Source organism: Podarcis filfolensis (genome assembly GCF_964270895.1).
Source record: "Podarcis filfolensis genome assembly, chromosome: 11".
Lineage (NCBI taxonomy): Eukaryota > Metazoa > Chordata > Lepidosauria > Squamata > Lacertidae > Podarcis > Podarcis filfolensis.
In genome coordinates this window covers 23,951,962-23,974,921 of record NC_139613.1, presented here as the reverse complement: position 1 = coordinate 23,974,921, position 22,960 = coordinate 23,951,962, and the positions used below count along the sequence as shown (strand labels likewise).

Genomic DNA, 22,960 nt, shown 5'->3' with positions numbered 1-22,960 from the left:
TCTTGGGTGGCCCTGCACAGCATAGCTCATAGCTTCTCTGAGTTATTCAAGCCCCTTCGCCATGGCAAGGCAGTGATCCATGAAGGGGAGAGAGTCTTGAGAGTCCCATGGACTGCTGGAAGATCAAACCTATCCATTCTGAAGGAAATCAGCCCTGAGTGTTCACTGGAAGGACAGATCCTGAAGCTGATGCTCCAATACTTTGGCCACCTCATGAGAAGAGAAGACTCCCTGGAAAAGACCCTGATGTTGAGAAAGATGCAGGGTACAAGGAGAAGGGGACAACAGAGGACGAGATGGTTGGACAGTGTTCTCGAAGCTACCAGCATGAGTTTGACCAAACTGCTGGAGGCAGTGGAAGACAGAAGTGCCTGGCGTACTCCATGGGGTCACGAAGAGTCAGACATGACTAAACAACTAAACAACAACATCAACAAAGTGTAATATGCAAATGTGACACCAGATGGCGAGAGTGAGCTATGCCAAATTCAATGTATTTTTCAAAACTTTTTTAAAAAAGCATTTTCACAATGTTTTTTATATGTGTATGTAGATTCCACCTAAATCTCTGATCAACCTATCTTGAAGGTTTCTTGTGTGGCTGGAATAGGGAGGTCAGTCCTATGTTGGCTGCCTTTTTGAAGTCTGTGGACGGCAGGCAGGATGAAAATATAAGGAATAAGAAGTGCAAGCATTCTTTATTTACAATATACACCATGATGGTACCTTTTCGAATCATAATAGAAACATTCATTTCATTTTTTTTAGGGAGAAAATATATATTAGGCACTCTAAACACATAGGGTAGTATTGAACTACGTTTTACTCAATGGAGACCTATTGACATTTAGGGACCTAATTTCATTGGGTCTACTCTGAGTAAATTTTAGTTAAATACCACCCAAAGAAGCAATACATTTAGCAATGAGGGCAATAGTTCCTTATATGATATTTGCAACTTCACTCTAACCTGACCACAACATCTTTTGCTGAAAACATTAAATCACTGCTTTCTAACCTATGCTTATGCAATATACTGGATGCTGTCTGTTCTGAATGCTGTCGTCCCATTTTGAGTAACAGTCAACATTTGTCTAGCATTTTCAAGTATGTATGTGTCAAGTACATTATCTAATTGTTGTGAGGCTGGGGCAACCCAGTCAGATGGGCAGTGTAAAAAAATAATAATAATAATAATAATAATAATAATAATAATAATAATATCTTACAAAGTTAAGTCAATATTATTACTCTCATATTACTAAGGCTAAAAGAGAGAGGCGTTTGCTTAAGGCTGCTAAATGAGTCAATCACAGTGGTGAAATCTGAAGCAGAGACTTGCTGATTCATTGCTCAGAGTCTTAGCAGCTATGTTACACCAGCTCCTCATATATTTAATTATCTTTGAATTATATACATTATTATTTGCCTAAAATTTCAGCTTTTTCTCTCTTGTGACTAAACACTTTGTATGCCAGCAAGGCAGCGTCAATAAAGTAACGCGAAACTGGCTTCCAGTGTGTTGTGTGCTTAGTTTTTGCAATTTGTACAGTGGACGTCTCTCATGATGTTAAGGCACTTGGGCAGAATGTAGTATTTAGGGCAGTTCCATTCCTTGATCCAGACCAGGATTCCAGAACATTCTGTGCTAAGCATAGACTACTCCTCCCAGGACTTACAACTAGGCAGATAGGTGAAAGGGAATTATGGCAGGAAAAAAACCTGCCTGCATATCGTTGTAAGCAAGGAAGGAGCTGCTACCTAATAAGCATCTTATGAGCTCCAAGTTCTCATTCCTAAAGAGTCCCAGGCCTCTGAACACAAAAGGGGATTAGCATTAAACCATAAAACCAAGAATGAGGTTTGTTTTTCTAATGACGGATCTTGAAGATAGCAGCCGATAAGGAATTGGCAGATAAGCATTTTATCAGTTAATGCTAAAAGCAAGCAGGAATGCTGTGTGGTTTTTAATGAAACTTGTATTTATGTGGATGTCGCAAGCTGAGTCAAAATGTGGGAAACTGTTCAAGTAAACAAGTGGCACTCATTAACCTTAGGGTTTTGCTGAAACGCCTATAAACCTTGTTGCAATCCTATTTACAGCTGACTTCTGAATAATGAAATATAAGAGAGCCTTGGCAAATGGGGAGGCACATTTGAACCTGACACCTAGGGAGCTCATTGGACCCAAAGCAGAGATGTACAAGGTAGCTTCAGTCAAGAGCTGCTCAATATGTTTTTGCACCTGAGGTCCCAGTGTTGGCAAATCCTTGATTTAGCCTGACTCTCCTTTGCTAGCTAGATTCGTGTTTCGTACAGTTGGCCATGTAGTTGTGATCTGCATTTCTATTTCTAGACAGCAACATTTTTGTAAAAAAACACACAACCTACTACTGGTCATTAAATGAGCTCATTCAACTATCCAAGTATCCAAAAGAGCCTAGAGAGATTTTCAGTCAGCACAACACAAAACCAGTCCACAAAAAATGTAGCACGTTCCACACCCCCTCTGTTTCAAACTATGTATTATTGCCATTCAATTGTAATAATAGGTATTTTCTAAGTTACAATCTGTTTTATTTTAGCTCTAATAAAATAAGAAGATTAGCTACGCAACTCGGAGATTGTAAAACACATGTTGAAATGGAATTATATCTCCTGTGCAATCAATATGCACTGCCGTGCTAACATGTGGCCTTTTGGCCCCCCTCCCCCAGAAGCCATCAGTAACATTTGTACAAAGAATGCAGACCCATTATTTTGTGTGTGTGCCATTCAGTTGTCAAACAAACTTTACCCTAAAGGAAGATGATAAAAGCACCCCCACCTCGCTTAATCTGTCTTCAGTCTGGTCTCTCTTTCTATAATAAGCAACCGATTTCATGCTTAGTTTCTGAAGCAGGCAAACAGCTGGTTTCCGTCATGACCGTTTTCAATTGTTGCAACACTGTGTGTGTTTTTTAAAGATCATGAACTCCCTTTCCCTATGGAGAGAGGCATAATTTAAATGCATAATGCTTGCCGTTTATTTTCAATGATATAAACTATACGGCAACTTTGGCATAGAAATGGTGTTGCCTTTATAGTCCCTCAGCTTGGATTAGCAATTTGACCTTGACTATCATCGGACTGTGACAAGAATATAAAGCAGGAGATATCTCTGGAGCAAACACTTTGAAGAACCTGCCTAGAATAGCATATTTTCTAGTGATGCACTTCATTAGGGGGGTGGGGGTAGGAAATCTATCCTGGCAAACAAGGCCAGGATGTTTTCTTTCCTCCTGCTTTTGCTTTTAGATTTGAGACGACAAAAGTGCACTTGAATGTGACATGCGGAAATGGAGCACCTTTCAGACTTTTTCTTCTGTTTACAACAAATAAATCTGGTTTCATTGACTAAGCAGTTTGCTTGTAGCCCTGCTCACTTTTCACTTAACATAATTCAGAGCTGGATTTGGATGTTAGTTCCTGCTGCCAGCTATTAATGGGCTGTAATAACAGTAGTGATGTATGGAAGTGAGAGCTGGACCATAAAGAAGGCTGATCGCCGAAGAATTGATGCTTTTGAATTATGGTGCTGGAGGAGACTCTTGAGAGTCCCATGAACTGCAAAAAGATCAAACCTATCCATTCTTAAGGAAATCAGCCCTCAGTGCTCGCTGGAAGGACAGATCCTGAAGCTGAGGCTCCAATACTTTGGCCACCACATGAGAAGAGAAGACTCCCTGGAAAAGACCCTGATGTTGGGAAAGATTGAGGGCACAAGAAGGGGACGACAGAGGACGAGATGGTTGGACAGTGTCTTCGAAGCTACCAGCATGAGTTTGACCAAACTGCGGGAGGCAGTGGAAGACAGAAGTGCCTGGTGTGCTCTGGTCCATGGGGTCACGAAGAGTCGGACACGACTAAACGACTAAACAACAACAACAAATAACAATATGAGTGAGCCCTCATCATTGCTAGATCTGCAATGGCGTTCGCGTGAGGCAGATCCATTTCTTCCTTTAATAACTCGCTAACTGTATGTTGTGTATGGCCAAGACTTTTTCACTTGTAATTTTTATTGGTGTGTAGAACGCTATGATCTTCTCCACCCCTTGCAGCTTGTTCCTGATGTGCTAGAGAAATCAAATGCCTGTAAATGGCATTTCCAGCTGAGATTTAAAGAAAGCATATATCAGATCCTGCCAAACCCAACACTAGTCAATGGATGACTCAGGCAAGGCATGTCGAGCAATTTGGAGCAAGTGGTTCTCTCCGTGCCAGTTGCTGCAGAAGAGCTGTGCTTTAAGATTAACAGTGTGAAATGACATCCAGCATCTAGCCTTAAATGGCAGGCATAAGATGTGGGTGAATTATTCAGCAATGCACAAATAATCTGCCATTCTTGATTGCTGTGTACCTTTTAAAATAATTGAGATGTTTGTCTTCAGTGTGCCTTTGGCCCAGACTCACTGGACTGCTCATAGGCTAAACTGAGCCAACCAGAATGCATTCACTTTGCTTTTGAAGGGGGGATAGTTGGCTATCTGGTTTTTGTGCAGCTTTCATAGTCTACAGATATCCATGAATTCATCCCAGGTTTTTTTAGTTTTTAAAAGAAGGATGCATCATATTCACATACCTGTGAACATGTCCAGGTAATCCTGGCAATTCCACAGTGCATCAGGTTTTCTGTGAACATGCTGGGCCATGCATTTACTGAACATTGACCCCATCTGCATGGTAGAGGAGCAGGTTGTTCCCCTCTTCTATAGTGTATATTTAAAGAAATGCAGGATGCATAATTTCCATTGAAGGCTGCTTCATTAGGACAGTGCCCCACCAAACTCAATCTGTCCTCAGCCAGACCCCCACCTGCCTGCCTTCTTACTTGAATCCAGTCCAGGTGATGCCCTGCCTGTCAGCTTCCTTCTCCTTAGTCTCAGTGTTGCCCTTGTAAAACTCAGTAAGAAGGAGGATGGGGACGAAACTAGAATTAGTTGGCTCTGCCTGCCATTGGCTCTGGCTCCAACAGCTGTTGGGATCCCTGTCTTTTGCCTGTCATGGACTGGTTGGATGCAGAGGAATGGTGGGAGGAACCAGCTGAGGACCCACCAAGGGAAAAAGGCTCAGAGCCCAGGGATTGGTGGTGGGACAATGATGAGTGGTCAGAAGGAGAAGACTGGGAAGAGGAGGTGTCGGAAACGGTAACAGGGCTTAGTGAGCTGGGAGAGTCTGTGGCAGAGAGAAGTCCAGAATCAGAGGGAGAAGCCGAAGCAGGACAGGAGAGAGGCAAAGAGACACAGATGAATCAGGCTTGTGAAGAGGCAGGGTTGACTACCCCTCCTGCTGCAACAAACTCCTTTCCCCCTCATCTCCCAGAACCAGAAGAGGCATGAAGTGGGAGTAGCAAAGATAGACATGCAGGCACAGTCTCCAATTCCTTGGGGGAGGGACCTGCAAGGGAGGAGACTTAGCTGGCTGTGGGGAGACGGGGACCTTTATTCTTGGCAACTGCTTCTTGGGAGCAACATCTGAGTTGTTGTGCTCATTAGGCCTGAGACTCCTGTGCAGATCTTGTTTTGTTAATAAAGAGTAAACTCCAGTTTGCTTGTGTGATTTAGTGCTGGCTTGCTCCTGTCAGTGCCCCACCAGTTCTAATGGGCATCAGCCGCTGTTGACAATTTCTTCATTTCTGTACCGCTGTTCAATCCAAATTCCCCACCCACCAAGTGGTGAACAGCATATAAATACAAAATATACAATAGAGTGCAATAATATACCACAAGCACATAAAGTAATGTGATACAAGATAGCAAGATATGGTAGCTGTGTGTTTCTATGAGACAATTGGTTATCTACAAAATTATGGAATATTGTGAAGTCTTTTCACATACTGCATTAGATCAAAAATAAGCCCACAACTGTAGTTGGGAGTGAAGTTCTAAAGAGAGAGGGGAATGTGAAATTGTCCAAACAAATCTAGGGTAAAGAATACTGTCTAGATTTTTTAGTGACGTATCCACACTTACCAATGTTGAAAGCACCAACGACGTTTATTTGCCATGTGTCTGTTGTCTGCGTGTGGAGATCCTTGCATTCCGAAGGACCTATGGATTGTTGCTCCACCATTGCTTTTGTGTTCTAAGAGAGCACAGCATAATTTTGGGTTGTGTGAAATAACAACAGAATATTTCTCTTCCGTCCGCAGGACTTTGAATGGGCAGGAGACGGAACATCTGCAGATAAAGCCCATTCAGGATCAGCAAGTGCAGCAACATGAGCAAGAACTCAAATACTTTATATGTCAGGAGTAAAAGTGTAAGTGGTTCTGTAATAATCTCTTCTTTATGAATTAATTCAGCTGATTGTGGTTTGAAATAACTTGTGAAAACTCTGTCATGAACAGGATGTCTACAAATCAAACTAAAATTATTTCTTTTGGTTGTTTGTTCTCTTTCACTGTTTTGTGTACCTCCATTTCTTTTTTTCCTGTACAGAAAATAATTTCCGGGGGAGGGGGGGAACCCTCCTATTGATTTATGGAGTGGGATTCAACTAATGAGTCCTGTCAGTGGAAGCTCTGAGCAAGGACTTCCACTTGCACAATGTGGCTTCCCCCCATGACCACTACGTCCCCTGACATTTAGCTTGGGGTTGGGGTTGGAAGGACCCCTGGAATAGCATGCAGCAGGGGGAGAAGGGTGGGGATTGTTCCACCTGGCAAGCCAAAACGCTTGCCCTGATGGAACAATAACCTTAGCATGTTGTTGAATTCTTCCTATGGCACTTAGGCTGAAATCTTAAGCTCACTTATTTGGGAGTATGTCCCAATGAGCTCAGTGTGACTTACTTCTGAATTGGATAGGATTGTCCTGTTAATTCCTTGGCATTTTTTGTTGGTCTATACTGAAGCATGTGTGCGGAATGCCTGCAACAAGAATATAGTTTATAGAGGCAATAAAAAGTTTATCGAGACATTCATATGCAAGAAGCATATATACAAACACCTTCTACAGTGGTACCCAACATGGTGCCTTCCCGATATTATGGACTACCAATCCTGCCATCCTTGATGGTTGTATTATTTTAATGGGCCACACATAGTTCAACATCTTACCATTTGGCAAAATATTTCATTACACTTTTGAGATACTGCAAAAGGTATTATCCACACCCTTAGACCCCAGACAGCCAGAGAATCCCAAACACTTAATCTGCATGCATGGGGTTTCCATTCCATTTCAAATGTCACTGTTATAACAATTATTTTGCTGTGAGAGCAGGACCTTGAAATGTAAAGTAAATGAATGCCTTTAGCTAATTATGGGAGATCAAGGTCAGGATTATTACTCTGACGAGAGGAGAAAATGATTTTGTTTAAATAATAATAAAAAAAGCACCTTCACAGTCATGTTCTTTATTGACTCAAAGGTGTTGCCGCAAATCTAGGATTTCAGCTTCATCTGTAGCCCTTCTCTGATTTCATGGGCCTCACAATGTCACTGTGCAGGCATTATTCTCTGCATAAGAGATCTCTGCAGGTGTGTGTTCTGACTCTCAAATTGCCAGGGTTATGCACATCAAAACCAAAGTGAAGCCATTGGTTCTGGCTTCCCTGTTCTTTTGCTTGTGTTCTTTTCATATAAAGGCAACCATGAAAGGTGCTTTAGAGCTTTGCTTCTACTCTCTGTAGCTCTGCAGAATTATGCAAAAATGCTACCATGCCGTTCACTTAGAAGAGAGTGTTTGAAAATGTACCTGGTATATTTTTTTTAAGAGAGAGAAAAACGTAGTGCCTGGTATTGATATGGGGTTGCAGCCAATGCTGATCTTACTCAGAGTAGGATCATTGAAATTAATGGACACAAGTAACTTAGGTCCATTCATTTCAGTGGGTCTACTTTGAGTAGAACTTGCAGTGGGTGCAACCCATGGCTTCAAATCCCAGCCAACCTGATGCCCTCCAGATGTTTTTGTGCTGGCTGGGGTTGGTGTGAGTTGTGCTCATAAATAACTGGAGATCACTGGGTTGGTGAACGGTCGTATGAAAACACCAGGCTGTGGGGCAATTTTCTTCAGCATGTTATCAAGGAAGAGAACTCCGCAAGGGAGGGGACTGCTCTTTTTTGGCAGCAAACTCATGCTTCTTATAACACATAGTTCTGCTCTGAGGCAGGAACGGCGATCAATTTGTCATGCCTATGTAAACCCTGCATTGGCCAAAATGCTCATTTTCCTTATAAATCACTTTGCCCTTTCTCTTTCCCTGGCACTTTAATGTAAATAGCAAGACAGAAGCTCAACTGCTTCTGAGCGCCATGTATGAAAATGTTCCATTTGATCTTGGATGGTGCCTTGAGACAGAGAGGTGGGTGTAACTCCTTAGGTATTGTTGCGCTTGAAAAACTAAGGGTAGAGCAGGAAAAGGAAGAACAGAAGTCCTGAGTTCCATAGTTCATGTACTGTGCATATTATATTTCCTATTTCTGTGAGACTAAAAATGAGATTTAACTTGGCTTTCTCTCCTGTCCTTCCATCTGCTAATTTCTGCTAATCTGTCTCCTGTCTTTCTTTCTCTCTTTTCCCCCTTCAAATTATAGCTGTATTGCTTTAAAAACCATTTCCTTATTACATTTCTGGCATGATTTCAGCATGGTATAGATTTCTGTGAGATATTATAATTCAAACTAGCAGGGAGGGTTTTACAAAGGAGGCAATGCCGAACCTGTCCCAGGTTTGGATTTCCTCCTTTCATTGTGGGCTTTGAAGGAGTGAAGAGCTAGGCCAGGAGAGGGACAAAGAGGCTGTAGTCTTCCAGAAGTTGTTGGACTTCAACTCCCAGCAGCCCTGGACAACATAACCAATGGCCAGGGATAATGGGAGTCCTGTATCTGGAAGACATCACAGAAGCTACTGCAGCATTACTCCTTCCCATGCTGCTGGGATAAATGGGGAGTCATGTTTCCTGAAACTGGGGCAGTGCTGGTGAAGGTAGTGTGTGGCTCTACCCACATGGCCTGAAGCCCATAATGTGATTCTGTTGGTGTGTGGAGGAACTGTACTTTACTGTTTCCATGCCATGGAGGCCCGAAGGATGATAACTACAAGAAAGTTGGCCATTTTCTTTTCTTTATGCCTTCTGTCCTGGGTACAGAAACGTGAGGTAAATATGGATATGGCTCACTTGTGTGAAACAGCTTCTTTGGTGGAGTGGAAATGTAAAATTGGTTAATATATATGTGCAGGAGTGGGGAGGGAACCAGCAGTGGAAAAACCGAACAGTAACTTAAATGGCATAATGTTGCAAACTTAGCAGATTAAGTAGAAGCTGCTGCAAAAACAGAAAGAGACAGGGTGGTTTTGTCAACTGCCAGGTGATTGATTACAAGATACGATGCCGAAAAATATAAAAGGTGCTCAACGTGAAAGCAGAACAGATGTGTGCAGAATGTTCAAAAATTGCTGAAGAAATCCAAGGAGCACCTGGATCTTTTCTCTCCCTCCGTCTCATCTTCCTGAGCCAGAGTTCATATTCTGGTTCCCTGTTGACTGGGTTTATTCATTTCTAATTTTTATTTATTAAATTTATATCATGTTCATGGTAGCAGACACAAAGGTGGCAAAACTTTGAATTAAAAATAAAATAAAACATTCAAAATCATATAGGATATTGTCAGGGAACTGCCATCGGAGCCAGAGGCGGAGGCAAGGCTCCCAAGCGATGCTGGAGAAGGGCCCAGCAGGGAGAGAGGTAGCTCATTGTCTGGGGAAGGAAATCAGCGTAACACCAGGGATAAAGGGGGGCAGATGGGGGAATCGGCGAGGGGGCTCCAGGACTCCTCGCTGGAGACCAGCGGGGAGAGCACGGGTCCTCCGCTACCCACACCCACCCTGCGCAGAAGACTTCCGCGCAGGGAGAGTAGGCGGAGACTTGGCGTCAAAGAACTTTTGTGCTGGAAGAGGTTCAGGAAACGCCCACTGACGGATGCTGCTAGCGACTGAAACAGCCACGAAGTGAAGGGCTGTCCAGACAGAAAAGGTTTAACCAGGCAACCTAGCCAGGAGTGGCGGCAACTTACGCATGAGCAACCCCTATAACCATTACAGATATGTACTCTGCCAACTAGTCATATCAAGGTTTCCAGGAACTGTATCTTTCAGTCATTAAATGCCTAGGTGAATGTGGGGGACTGAGAAGACCCAACTGCGCAGCATCACCATCAGGGATTTTCCTACAAATCGTAGGGCGCAAGATGGTTGATACTGAAAAGAGTGCTCTTTCAGGTACTTGGGTCCCAACCCAAGTCATTTAGGGCTTTGCACAGCACTACACACAGTGGGTATTGGGCCTGGTAGCTCACTGGCAGGCAGCCGGTACAACCCTTTCATGGCCGATAGATAATACATGGTCCCATTGGGTTGTCCCACTTACCAACCTGACAGCTTCATTCTGCACAAGCTGCAGCATCTGTACCATCTTCAAGGGCAACCCCACATAGAGTGCGTTACAGTAGTCCAGGCTGGAGGTCATGGACAACTGAGGCCACGTTATCTTGGTCTAGGGATGGCTGGTGAACCAGCCTAAATTGGATCGAAGCACTCCTAGCCACAGAAACCTCCTAGCCACAGAAGCCTCAGCAATAATCTGGAACCCACGAGTAATCCCAGAGTATGGACCTGTCCATTCAGGGAGACTGCAACCCTTCTCAAATCATGAGGAAATATAAGGTCAGGAACGAGAAGAGAAGGTAAGGCTAAAAATACTATGTAGCCTGGAACTTGCAAGAGACTTGGCATAAGAACATGAGAATCACCTGCTGGATCAAGCCAATGGCTCATCTAGTCCAGCATACTTTTCTCACAGTGGCCAACCAGATACCTATGGGAAACCCACAAGCAGCACTCTCCCCTCTTGTGGTTTCCAGCAACTGGTATCTAGAAGCATTACTGTGGAGGCAGAGCATAGCCATCATGGCTAGTAGCATACAAGAGATATGGTATCCAGAGGAAAAAAGGAACATCAGAAGCGGGAATTCACAAAGACAGTACACCAGGGTCAGGAATTCATGAAGGTGCAGGAATGCAAGAGGCACAGGGCACATGAAGAGACTAGCCACAGCCAGGAACATGAAATAATAGCAGAGACGAGTGAAATATAAGGACTTCAGGAATAAGAGACGGGGGGAATAATTCCTGTCGCTCAGGCAACTGAACAACCTGCAGCATTGATATATGGGGCAGTCACTCCCACTTAGGCTTACAGCTGTGCCAGAATGTCTGAAAAAATCTTTTTTGGCCATTCAATGAGTGGGCTGGTGCAGAACAAATCTCTCCTGAAAAATCATAGGGGATGGGAGAAATTTATCTGAAATGTTTGGAAGAGATTGCTGTTTACCTTGCTTAACTTTATAAAATGGCTAAGCCGTTTCCATTTTCTCCAGTTTTTCTACCTTACTAATGCCACTCACTACAGTAGAAGGCTCTCTCTCTCTCTCTCTCTCTCTCTCTCTCTCTCTCTCTCTCTCTCTCTCTCTGTCTCTCTCTCTCCACCGTTTTGTGCCATCTGCACTGCCTGGAATGACTTGGGAGCAACTCCACATTGCACCACATGGCTCCTGAGGCATTCTGGGAAGTGTGGCTGTTGGGAAACAATGTGAGGCTTCCCCCCACCCCTGTCCCTGGCCACACATCCTGGTGAAACCCAGCAGAGGAAGCTGCAACTCTTTAAGAAACCTTGGCAGAAATTTTTGCCACCCAAAAGCAGCAGAAACTGGAGAATTCTAGCCTTATCTAGGATTCCTAAAGGCCAATGAGACTAAATGACACTATGCTGCTTTCAAAGCAATCACTAGAAGAGGACTCTCTTCATGTGAGGTCCATGTATCTGGGAAGCTCAGTGGCCTTGGCTGCAGCAAAAACTTTGAATCCTATTCTTCCAGCTTAGTTTCTCCTTAGTGGCATTTCTACTCATCTCTTCATTATTTCATTTATGTCTTAATTCAGGGCACTTTCAGATGTGGAAATTATTGCATTAGTTTTCCTGCTTATAATGCAAGGGCTTCTACCACAGTTTCTAACATTCCTCGTACACTGCATTACCACTTGCGCAATGGAAATGCAGCTTTTTGATCAATATAGCATCGTGTCACACTAAATTTCATTCACATCTGTGGATGGGTTTGACACAACAGCACACGTCACTGGTCATGTCCTCAAAACTACCATCATTTCTGCACATATGCACTTCTCTTCTCCTATGATTCACCCAGGAAAACTCCGGAAACAACTGTATGCTGGGATATCACCTTAATTTCATCCTATGATTTTCCTGAATAGCAGTGCTGCAAGTTCAATAAACTTGTGTCTGAGTACTTCTTGGCATAAACAAGTGTCAGATATGCAGACTGCAAGCAGATTCTGGAGCTGGAGAAAACACTGAAGCAGTGAGATAGTCTTGCATTACAAACTGAACCTTCTAAATGTATTCACAAACATCATTTCAACCAAACTCCCACTGGTGTTCGGTTAAGATTAGGAGATAGTGACTCTTCCTGACTGGTAGAAAGAGAGATGAAATCGCACTTGTTGGAGGCAGAGACATAGAATGCATATTTTCAGCGGTGTGGCAGCATAGAGGAAATGGACGTGAAGAAGAGTAGGCAGGAATGAATTGGGTGCGTAGAGACCTGCACATGTCACGTAATCACATCAAATATGATGTGAGCCAGTGTGGTGTAGTAGTTAAGAGTGGTAGTCTTGTAATCTGGGGAACCGGGTTCGCGTCTCTGATCCTCCACATGCAGCTGCAGGGTGACCTTGGGCCAGTCACACTTCTTTGAAGTATCTCAGCCCCACTCACCTCACAGAGTATTTGTTGTGGGGGAGGAAGGGAAAGGAGAATGTTAGCCGCTTTGAGACTCCTTTGCGTAGTGATAAAGCGGGATATCAAATCCAAACTCCTCCTCCTCTTCTTCTTCTTCAAATATCTACATCCTTACAGAAGATTGATCCCATCAGCCTCTGTCAATCTATGGGTGGTGACATCATCCCAAAGGAAGGAGTAAGGATGCTTCAGGGTTCCTGGACGCAGCCCGTATTACCACTGTTTGGTATATTATGACAGAAGCATTTGTCTCACCCTGTCTCCTCTGTGATAGTGGACTCACTAAGAAAATAAGAGGGCAAAACGTTTAGAGGCAAGAATAACTAGGCTATTCTGCCATGTTAAAAAGGATGCGCATCTGCAAAGGATGCAATACAAGGCATTCCAATAGGGGAAAACAGGGAAGAATTATTGTGTATACCTCAGACACTTTTTTATTTTTAATTTGACATCTGTGCCGTTTTGTGTTCCTGAAAAATTGTATATATATGAATGGTTCACATAGCCTCTGCCCCATTCATGTGAGTAGGCCCGGTACATTTTTGAAATACATCATGCATAGGTAAATGTTACTATGCACTAGGCAGATATTTGACTATGAATGCTAGAGAAAAATGACCACAGAAATGGCTGCTGGTTATATCCATTATAGAGACTGGCTCACACTTCAGTTTCCTCCTGTGATTGTTGTTGGATGAGTTCACAAAGGCTGCTCACCTTACATGTGGGCCATTTCTCATTGCATGCCCACTGTCAAGTTTATTAAATGCCGGGCGGGGGGGGGGGGGGGAGCCAGAACACACACAAAGAAATTTATGCTGGAATTCATTTAGTATGGCAGTATATTGCCAGGTTGAACCACAAGTTTGGGGCAAACTTTTTTTTGGTTCGAAAAAGTGCTTTAGAGGTCTCCAAGGTGTTTTGCAAAAAGACACCAAACCAGTTTGCTTCTTTCATGCCCGTATGCCACTTTAGCAACAATAAAAATAAAAATTGGGTTTCCTAGTAATACAGTTGCCATTACATAGCTGATCAAATTTGGCTGTGGCGATGATGTAATGAACAGCAAGCAAAAGCTCATGTAACCTTTTAAACATGCATACATACATACATACATACATACATACATACATTAAAATGATATTATGATTTTAACATACATTTCCACTCAAGTAAGAGCTGACATCTGGCAAAATGCTCTGTAGAAAGTGTCAGGGAACTGCCATCAGTGCCGGAGGAAGAGAGCAAAAGCCAGAGGGATTCCAGAGAGCATCCAGGGATCGGGAGAAGCAGCCCATCTTCTGGGGAAGAGAATCAGCGTAGCACCAGTGGAGAAGGGGGGCAGATGGGGGAGGCGGCGAGGCGGTCCCATGACTCCTTGCCTGGGACCAGCGGGGAGAGTAGGGGTCCTCCGTTGCCCACGCCCTCCTTGCGCAGAAGGCTTTCGCGCAGAGAGAGTAGGAGGAGACTAGGCGTCAAAGAGCTTCTTTGCTGGAAGAAGTTTAAGAAATGCCCACTGACGGATTCTGCTCACGGGTGAGTGGCTGTCCGGACAGAAAAGGTTCACTTTGGCAACCCACCCAGGTGTTTGCACCCAGCCGGGGAGATAGACACCTGCTTACGCACGAGCAACCCCTAGAACCATTACAGAAAGCAAGGTAGTTAAGTGAGGAAGGTAGAACCAACATGCTGAGTTAAAAGGGACTTCAGGAAAAGTTCCAGAAAGTTACCGCTTTGCAGAGAGTGGCTGCTGGGTATGTGGGGCCATGTGCTCCCGGTGCCAGTGAACATGCTCCCACAGGAAGCTGTTAAATGGGAACCAACTGGTGTGAAAAAATGAGGGCGTACTGGGGAAATGCTAGAAGAAAGGAGCACTTCCTCAGAGAGAGAGAACAATCAGTCTCAACACTATGGAGCAGATGGCAGTGGCAGCAGCAAATGTCATGGAGGAATCAAGAGACTGGTGCCTGCCCTGCATGCTCATGTTGGCCCGAGAAAGAAGTATCAGGATGGAATTGAAGAGTGTGCATTCATATGCATATTGGTTTTTCATTTGTTTTATACTGAAAACAAATGAGAAAAACAAAACAAAAAAAAGGAACATGGGAAATAAATGTAATTAAACTCTTACATTTGTTTTCAACTAGCTTGCATTGCAGACATATTGCAGAGGTGAGACAGCTTCATGCAGGACTCTGTCTTGGATAGTGTATGAGAATAAACCTTAGGTTTTGCTTCAGCAGGAGTTACTCTCAAACTGAACTTTGTTTATGAGCTGTAGCTAGCCCTGCTTAGGGCTTATCCACGCTTCCTTCCCTCTGCTCTTTCCAGACACAGCCTGTGATTTAAAGCTCATACTCAGCAACATTTTTCTGATGGAAATAGGGATGTCCTAAGGAAAAGTGGGACATTCTGGGATTAAATCAGAAACCAGGATGGCTTCTGTAAATCCAGGACTGTCCCTGGAAAATAGGGACACAGAGGGTCTGAAAACTCATATCCAAATGTCATTTTCTTTTGCTCCAGAAATTTTCCTGTGAAAACTCACTCTCTAAAGTTCAATCAGAACAAATGTCAATCCACAGAAAACCCGAATAGATGTTTGCTCCAGTTCAGCTTCAAAGAGTGCATTTTTGTTAGGGAAGTTTGGGGCAAAGAAAACAAAACAAGACAACGCGCTCGGACATGGACCTCTGCCTGGAAAAAGAGGGACAAAAGGTAAAGCGGATGAGCGCTGAGAGTTCCTTCTTCATACAAAGGGGCCCAGTCTTTTCAAGCAAACACTTACTCCAACAGAGTGGGTGAGACTGTGGTTCCACTGGAAATTCTCAAGTGTAGTTTAGAGGAGAGCAACACAACGTCCTCAAACCAGAGGAGCACTGGCACCGTAGGCTCTTCCTGTGGATGTGTTTCTGGTAGGTTGGGGCTTCTGGGATTTGCTCTGAGGACAATTTCTCTTCCCACTCTGAATCCGCAGCATCGTCCCCTGAAGAACTGAAGTCTGACTCCAGGGTCATGCCTAGGACACGAAGTAGAGTTCACAGAAAGGCCATAAAGAAGAGAGAGAGAGTGAGCAAACAATACAATACATATCATAGTGGGGAAGACTGCAGCTAGGTGACCTGCATGCCTGCTTGGTCTTCTATTGATCTGCTACTTGTTGATAGGCAACTTCCCTCCTCTCCCTCCCTTTATCTTTGAACTGGAATTGGACAGGAGAGCCATTCAAATAGAAGAATCCTTCAAACACAGAACTAGCAAACAGAGGACTGCCCACTGTAAAGGAGGGCATATGGCCACCCTTCACAAAACCCATCACTGTAATAGATCCTAGGGGTTACAAAATAATTGAGTCAATGTGATGAGGGCAATTCTTTTGAACACGAAGCAGAGCCTAGACAATAAATTGCAGTAAGATACACCCCCGGCATCGCTACTCTTCTGTTTGTCAGTATCATTGAGAGAGATGGAATGAAAGTGATCCAGAGGACTTCCGGGTTGGCGCCTCCGGCAATGGCGGAGCTCCTCCAATCGGGAGGAACTTGCTCCATGGAAAGCAGGGTCTGACCGCCACGGCGAAGGCGGAGACCCTCTGAAATCACAAGCGGGAGAAGCTTGTGAACTTGGGATTCGGCTGGCACCTTCTGCGCCTCCCCTACTCACGGGGAAACCCTGTTTTGGGGATCCGGAGTGATGTGGGGTGAGTGGCGCGGTGCTTCGATCTGACTGCTTCTTTCACGGAGTGAAGCCGCATTGCTGTTGCCGGAGAGCGCTGACTTTTTCCTGTGGACAATTGGATTTTAAACAACTACCCATGAGTAGAACGGAAAATTGGATCTTTAAATACCTTAATTTGGCACTGAAGCGGGAAGGTCATAAACAGGAAGTCCGCCTTCCTCTTTTGTAAATAGATTGAAGCAAAGACGTTATAAGCTAAAGTTTATATATAGAAATACTGTAAAATTAATGAGTGATAGAAAAATAGTGGAAAGAAATTTTATGGCCTTAGCAGAAATGTTATAAGGAGTTAAGCATATATAAGTATTTTAGTTTTTATGAAAAATAAGGTTAAAAAATATGTTAAGATATTTATAATATGATAGAAAATAGAGAAAGATGGAAAGGATTTGCTGAAACAATTAATAGAAGTGGAATACAAAAAAGGGAGGTGAGAGGAAGTCGAGGAAACAAGGGAATGAAAGATAGAGTATGGAAAAGGTGTGATGTTTGTTTTGGGTTAGGGTGGGTTAGGGTTTTGTTTAGTTTAGTTTAATGTGTTTAGTTTAATGTGTTTAGGTTGTGTTTTGTATTGTTTATATATTGTATTGTTTCTTTTCTTTTTTGTTTTTTCTCTCTTGTCTTTTTTCTTTTCCTTTTCTGTAATCTTTAAAAGTAATAAATATTATTTAAAAAAAATAAAAATGAAAGTGATCCAGATATGTGGCACTCTAGTATAAACTCTGATTAAACTATCACACTTATGTCTGAGTACAACTGAGCAAATTTATCAGCAAAGAATCATGCAAAGCTATAATAAGGAAATGAGAGTGCATCTTCAGGGCCTAATAAACGCAAACTGTTCAGAAGAGCCTGGAACAAGGTGACTTGAAGTGAACAGCAACAACAACAACAACAACAACATGCTGCCACCAACACCATGGAAGATGCATGCTCTGTCCCATTTGCAAAAGTCATCATCTTCTACTGGTAGAGACCCATGAGACCAAAACTAAAGATGGCAGGGGCGATGTGGGGTGATTTTCTTAATCCCCTTGATTATGAGCTCATGTGCCTTGATCAGGTGGTGTTCTGACCATAATAATGGCCTTTTCTCAATGCCTCCAATCACCAACATATTTTCCAGTGCAAAATAGTATTCAAAATGGTTGAGAATGACAGGTGCATATTATAATTTATAGTCTACTCATGTTCATCTTTTTGCGTGTATGTCATCTAAAACAAGGACTTCTTCACAGCATGGACTCCAGCTTGTTCACTTTTCTGTGATCTGGAATTCTATTGTGATCAGAAATTCTATTGTGTTTTCCCCCCAGCCCTGGTGAAACCCATCAAGTCTTCTGCTGTGGTTTATGATTCAGGGGCACACAGGTGGCTGCAGGTTGTCTGGGTCTTTCAAAATATTGAAACCATTAAATAATGTATGCAAACATCCTCCAGTGACTAACGGGAGGCTTTTATAATTTGCATGTGCACTGCAGATAATGTAGAAATATTTTAACCTAACCACCAGTCCTATGTAGACAGCCAAGCCTTACCCTCTTCATTTTAGCGATTTTAGGTGTGCCCAGCACCACATCAGACTGAACAGATATGTTGATGCTGAACTGAAAATGTGGGTAGATTCCATAAAGTAACATTTACTGGGAAGTGAGGGCAAAATATATGTTTCCTAAGCAGAGGCACTGTTCTTAAAGCTCCTTTATTGCTTCAGTGGGTTTAAGTATGATGTGAATAACAACTGGGCAATATATGTATTAAACTGAGCAAAACCATGAAATGCCGAATTGCAGGCTCTGTCCTTGAACTCCTGGTCCATTCTATTGTTGTTTCTGTGTCAAATAACACATATGCCACCTTCCTTTTCCTGTGTGCTTTTGAGCAGAACGTGAGCTTGCATACCAAGCGATGCATAACAGCAAGGTGCGAGGATGAGTACAAGGATGTATGCTGAATTGTAGCATGCAGAGCATGTAATGCATTCTTATTTATTTTTGCATACTACCATAATAAATCTACTTTGCAAATATTAGGCTTGAATGTATTAATTGATGCATGCCTGTTGTGTTTTATGGGTGGGTGGCTGTAGATATAAAATCATCAAAAAATAAAATAAAAACATGGCTCAAAAGAGTGCTGGGTAGGGCCTTAACATCTCTGTAATCTTCCCAAGGAGAAATGGATCTCTATTTTCAGGGAGGCTCAAGGGAGTAAAAGTGTTCAATGCATCCCTTTACTAGTACTTTAGGTAGACAGCAGCGAGGATTTTCCTTTCCAGTGAGGCCTTCTTTTCCCTAGGAACAAGTGACACACTTGTCATGTAGCCTATCAGAGTTGGTGACATTAATGAGAGCAAATAAAGCTAATTCAGCGTTTGTTTCACTTGACTTAAGTGGCAGTGTGGCGTACTCTGAATTAGCTTTACTTACTTTCAGTGCTATTATTACATAGTGAAGTCTGATTGGCTACAAGACCTGAAATCAAGAACTTATTAGAAAGAAAAACTAGCGCCAAAACAGCAGTGGAAGTTCAAACTATTTGAACAGGTGTGAAAGGATATTTGTATTAGATAAACATCCTCAATCTGGTATCCCCCAGCTGTTTTGGATGACATTTCCTGCCAGCCCCAGCCACCAAAGCCGGACTCTCATCAGCCCCAGCATCATGCGTCTATCCTGGCTCGGGCTAATGGGAACTGTAGCCTATAGTTCAAAACAGCTGGAGGGCACGGGGTTGGGCAAAGGCTGGTGTTAGGGAGCATCCGGGCCTGCCAAAGCTCTTCTTTCCTATCTGAATGCTTTGCCTGTGCTTGCTTCACTCAGAATTCATTTTAATTGAAAATGGCAAAGATTCATCACCGTCTTCAGCTTTTCTTATAGCTTTCTGATCTGTCTTCAGAGACTATGTCCAGACTGGGGAAAATATTAGTAACAATGAATAAACATCATCAGCTTTTAAGATTTGATGGATGTCAAGCTATCTTTTCCTGACTTAAGACATCTTGCCATTGCAAGCCTTGAGAATTTCCATCATTACTTCCCCGTGAAACCAAAAACCTTTATCTGTCTCTCACCAAAGACTGCAGAAAAACTTAGCAGCTACTAGATAAGAGAATGGGTCTTTATTAAAGCATTTTGAGGTTCTTTTTATATAATCAATTTTTTTTGTAAAGTTTTCAACATAGAATACAATAAAAGCCAAGCTAAACTAGATAAAAATAAAACAGAAAGGGAAGGTAGAAAGAAAAACAAAAACAAAAACCAAGCCCTCTGTCAAGTTTGTATCTTAACCCTTATCCCACACAAAGTAGGGTCTCACCTGTGAGCTTCCCCCTTTTTAGTATGGGGTGGGGCAAAGATTTCAGCTACACCTGTTCTGTTCAGCGGCACTTAGTTCTGAGAAGACATGCATAGGATTGCACTATCAGGCAGGATACATGATAGAAGTTTACAAAATGTATGCATGGTTTCATAGGAGCCAACTTTAGGGGCTGAGGTCCTTTCAGCCCCGCCCCCAATAAAATATTTGAGGGAGCTGCCCCCCAAAAGTTGATGGGTATTGCAAGTGCATGTGCCGCATATTATGATCGATTATTCAGGCCAGGGCTTACCTGCCCCTTCCCAATATTTTATTCAAGTTGGGAACCCCTGCAAAGTTTAAAAGAATGGCCAGAGCACCCCCACCAGTAATCCTAGACCACCTGGCTATCCAATGAAATTGATTGTCATTGGGTTACACAAAATATATTTAAAAATATGGAATTGGGGACAAAACTGGAATTGGTTGCCTCTGCATCACATTGACTCTGGCTCCACCTACCATTGGTGTCTCCCTGCCTTCTAGTCCACCAGCCCTGTTGATCAGTGGTTATTCCCCGTGTTAGCTAAAAGGAATATCCATTTCAGGAGCAGTATGCCATTGAATGCCAGTTAATCGGAGCAGGATAGCTTCACACCTAGCTGCTGCTGGTCTTCCCATAAGAGCTGGCTGACTGAGGTGGGAAGGAGGAAGCTGGGTTAGATTAGCCTCTGATGAGTCCAGGAAGGCCTCTTCCTTTCTTCTCAGCTCATCAGTAGTATTCCTGAGCTTTCCATGCGACCATTTAAAAACTCAACAGAAGCTAAGAAGCGCCAACCTGATTTCTCTCCTTCCCTGCCTGAGCTTTGCAAATATTTTTATTTAATGTCCAGCTCCTCTTGTTCTAGGGCAGAATGTTTCATATCATTGATCTACCAGCAGGTGGCTATTTCAACATTACACGATGCACGCTGAGAGCCAGAGATTGCATAGCAAAACCTGTGTCGGAGAAAAGGCGAGGAAGCATTTGCACAAGGGGATGGGAGGAGGATAATTTTGCAGTGAAAACCCGAGTGTATGGGCACAGTCTTCAAATTATTTGTCATTCCACAGTCTTCACATTACTTATCACCACTCTCCCTCCTGTCCCATAAAAAAAACCACTAACAAAAACAAGTGGGGAGTGGAAACAACAATAGCCACTTCATGAAAGGAGGAAATACCATTTCTCCTGGTGTCAATAAATAAATTTCCTGAGTGTAGCTGCCAGGTCAGTCCCTTAAGATATCGAAAGCAAGAGGGGAGATTGACAGCTTTAATTGGAACACTGTCTATTGCTGCAAGCATGCAAGTCTTTAAAACAGAGTCATAAAACTAACAGACTGATCTTTTGCAGTCCTTCTTCCAACTGAAAGGAAGTATGTAGATTTGAATTTACTAGCATTCACCACTTGTTTCTTCGTACACCTCTTTTCTTATTCTTGACATTCAGTACAGTCTATAGATTCCAAGCACTTTAGAGTAGGGACCTGCCTTAAGAACATAGCATAAAGAATGCCTTTCTGGATCAGACCAAAGGCCTATTTAGGCCAGCATCCTGTTTGCCTCACTGACAGATGGTCATGGAAAATTTACAAGCGGCACTTGCTGGAAGTGCAACACCAGGGATCATTCAGTTTGTAAGTTAAGGGTTAATTTTGTTTGTATTAAAGTCAACTAGCCAAGGAGGAGATGGGTGGAGGTGTTGCTTAGCAACCCGGCATGGGGACATAATCTCTGCTGATGTAGCATGTGTCCTGATTGGCTCTACAGTTCTGAGTGAGTTTTCCTCTGTATGTTTGGTTGAATGACTCCCTGCTATGTACAAGTCCTGAAGTAAGAAAGACAAACCTTGTTTATTTATCCTCAAATTAAATGAAGGAAATGGCCATGAAATTCACCAGAAATTATTGTGTCTGAAGACTTGTTTTGGTAGCACATGATGGTTCAGTAAATGTTAGGATTTAATGAAATCCTTTACTGGAGATGCTGTGGTTTGAACCTAGAGGTTTAAGCATGCAAAGCATTTTCTAGAAATGCATTATATGCTCCAAATGAATAGACCACTGAATAAAACATAATGAATTATTCATAAACATTCACCTGTTTGGTTTTTGTTTACAACCTGTATTTGAGTGAATTATAACTGTCTTCATTCAGTCATTTAACCATTTTCATGCAATTAATTTTGGATTTGAAGATCCAGGTTGTTTTTCTTTGAACACCCAGTTCACCTGCATTTATCTGTGCTTCTGTGGATAGTGAGATGCTTACAAAAACAGGTTTTCAGCTTATGTGTGTCCTTGCTTACAAACTCAGAGCCTACTTCGTGCATTTATTTCTTTTACCTGGAAAATTTCCTTCAAGCTTTTGAACATTTCTCTCAGCTACTACAAACATTAGTCAATTCATTAAAAGCTAATTCTAAATTATAACTTTTGAGATCTCAATGTGCTAACAGACCCCCAAGTGTCCCTATTTTCTAGGGACATCCCTGATTTAGAGAAGCCGTCCTGGTTTCTGATTTAATCCTGGAATGTCCCACTTTTCCTTATGATAGCCCTACTTCCATTGGAAAAATGTTGGAGGGTATGGAGTTATCCAATCCCTGAGCCATCTAAAGGCAATCCTGCATAAGGAAGTTTTTTTTTAAATGTTTAATGTTTTATTATGCTTTTATATATGTTGGAAGCGGTATAAATAGTAAAATTATCATTATGGGGTGGGCTGTCCCTATTTTCATTGGAGAAATGTTGGAGGGTATGTGGCAACCTATATTCTGCAATAGAAAGGCAGTCAGATGTTCATTCATATTATACAAGTTTACTTAAAAGAAGGAGAGTATTATTAAGCCATAAGTGAGAGTTGAATGCATGACTGGACTTGACTATTTAATTTACAAGCCAGACTTTATTTATTAGCTTGCTGAAGAACTAGTTCTGACATTCCTTTCCTATCCTCCAACTGTGCTTATCATGTACGCAAATAAAATAAAGGAGTAAAATGGCATTTCTTTTT

The 22,960-nt window shown here is 42.6% G+C and overlaps 1 protein-coding gene across 3 annotated transcripts in view; it reads left to right on the top strand.

The window, feature by feature from the left end:
* The window catches only part of PDE4D (phosphodiesterase 4D), a 628,032-nt gene that overhangs the window by 81,932 nt on the left and 523,140 nt on the right, over nucleotides 1-22,960 (top strand). For all 3 annotated transcript variants that reach the window (XM_083576112.1, XM_083576107.1, XM_083576111.1), the window contains exon 2: nucleotides 6,194-6,303. In XM_083576112.1, coding sequence (XP_083432238.1) covers nucleotides 6,262-6,303 — 42 coding nt within the window. In that variant the 5' untranslated portion in view covers nucleotides 6,194-6,261. The remainder of the gene's footprint in view (nucleotides 1-6,193; nucleotides 6,304-22,960) is intronic.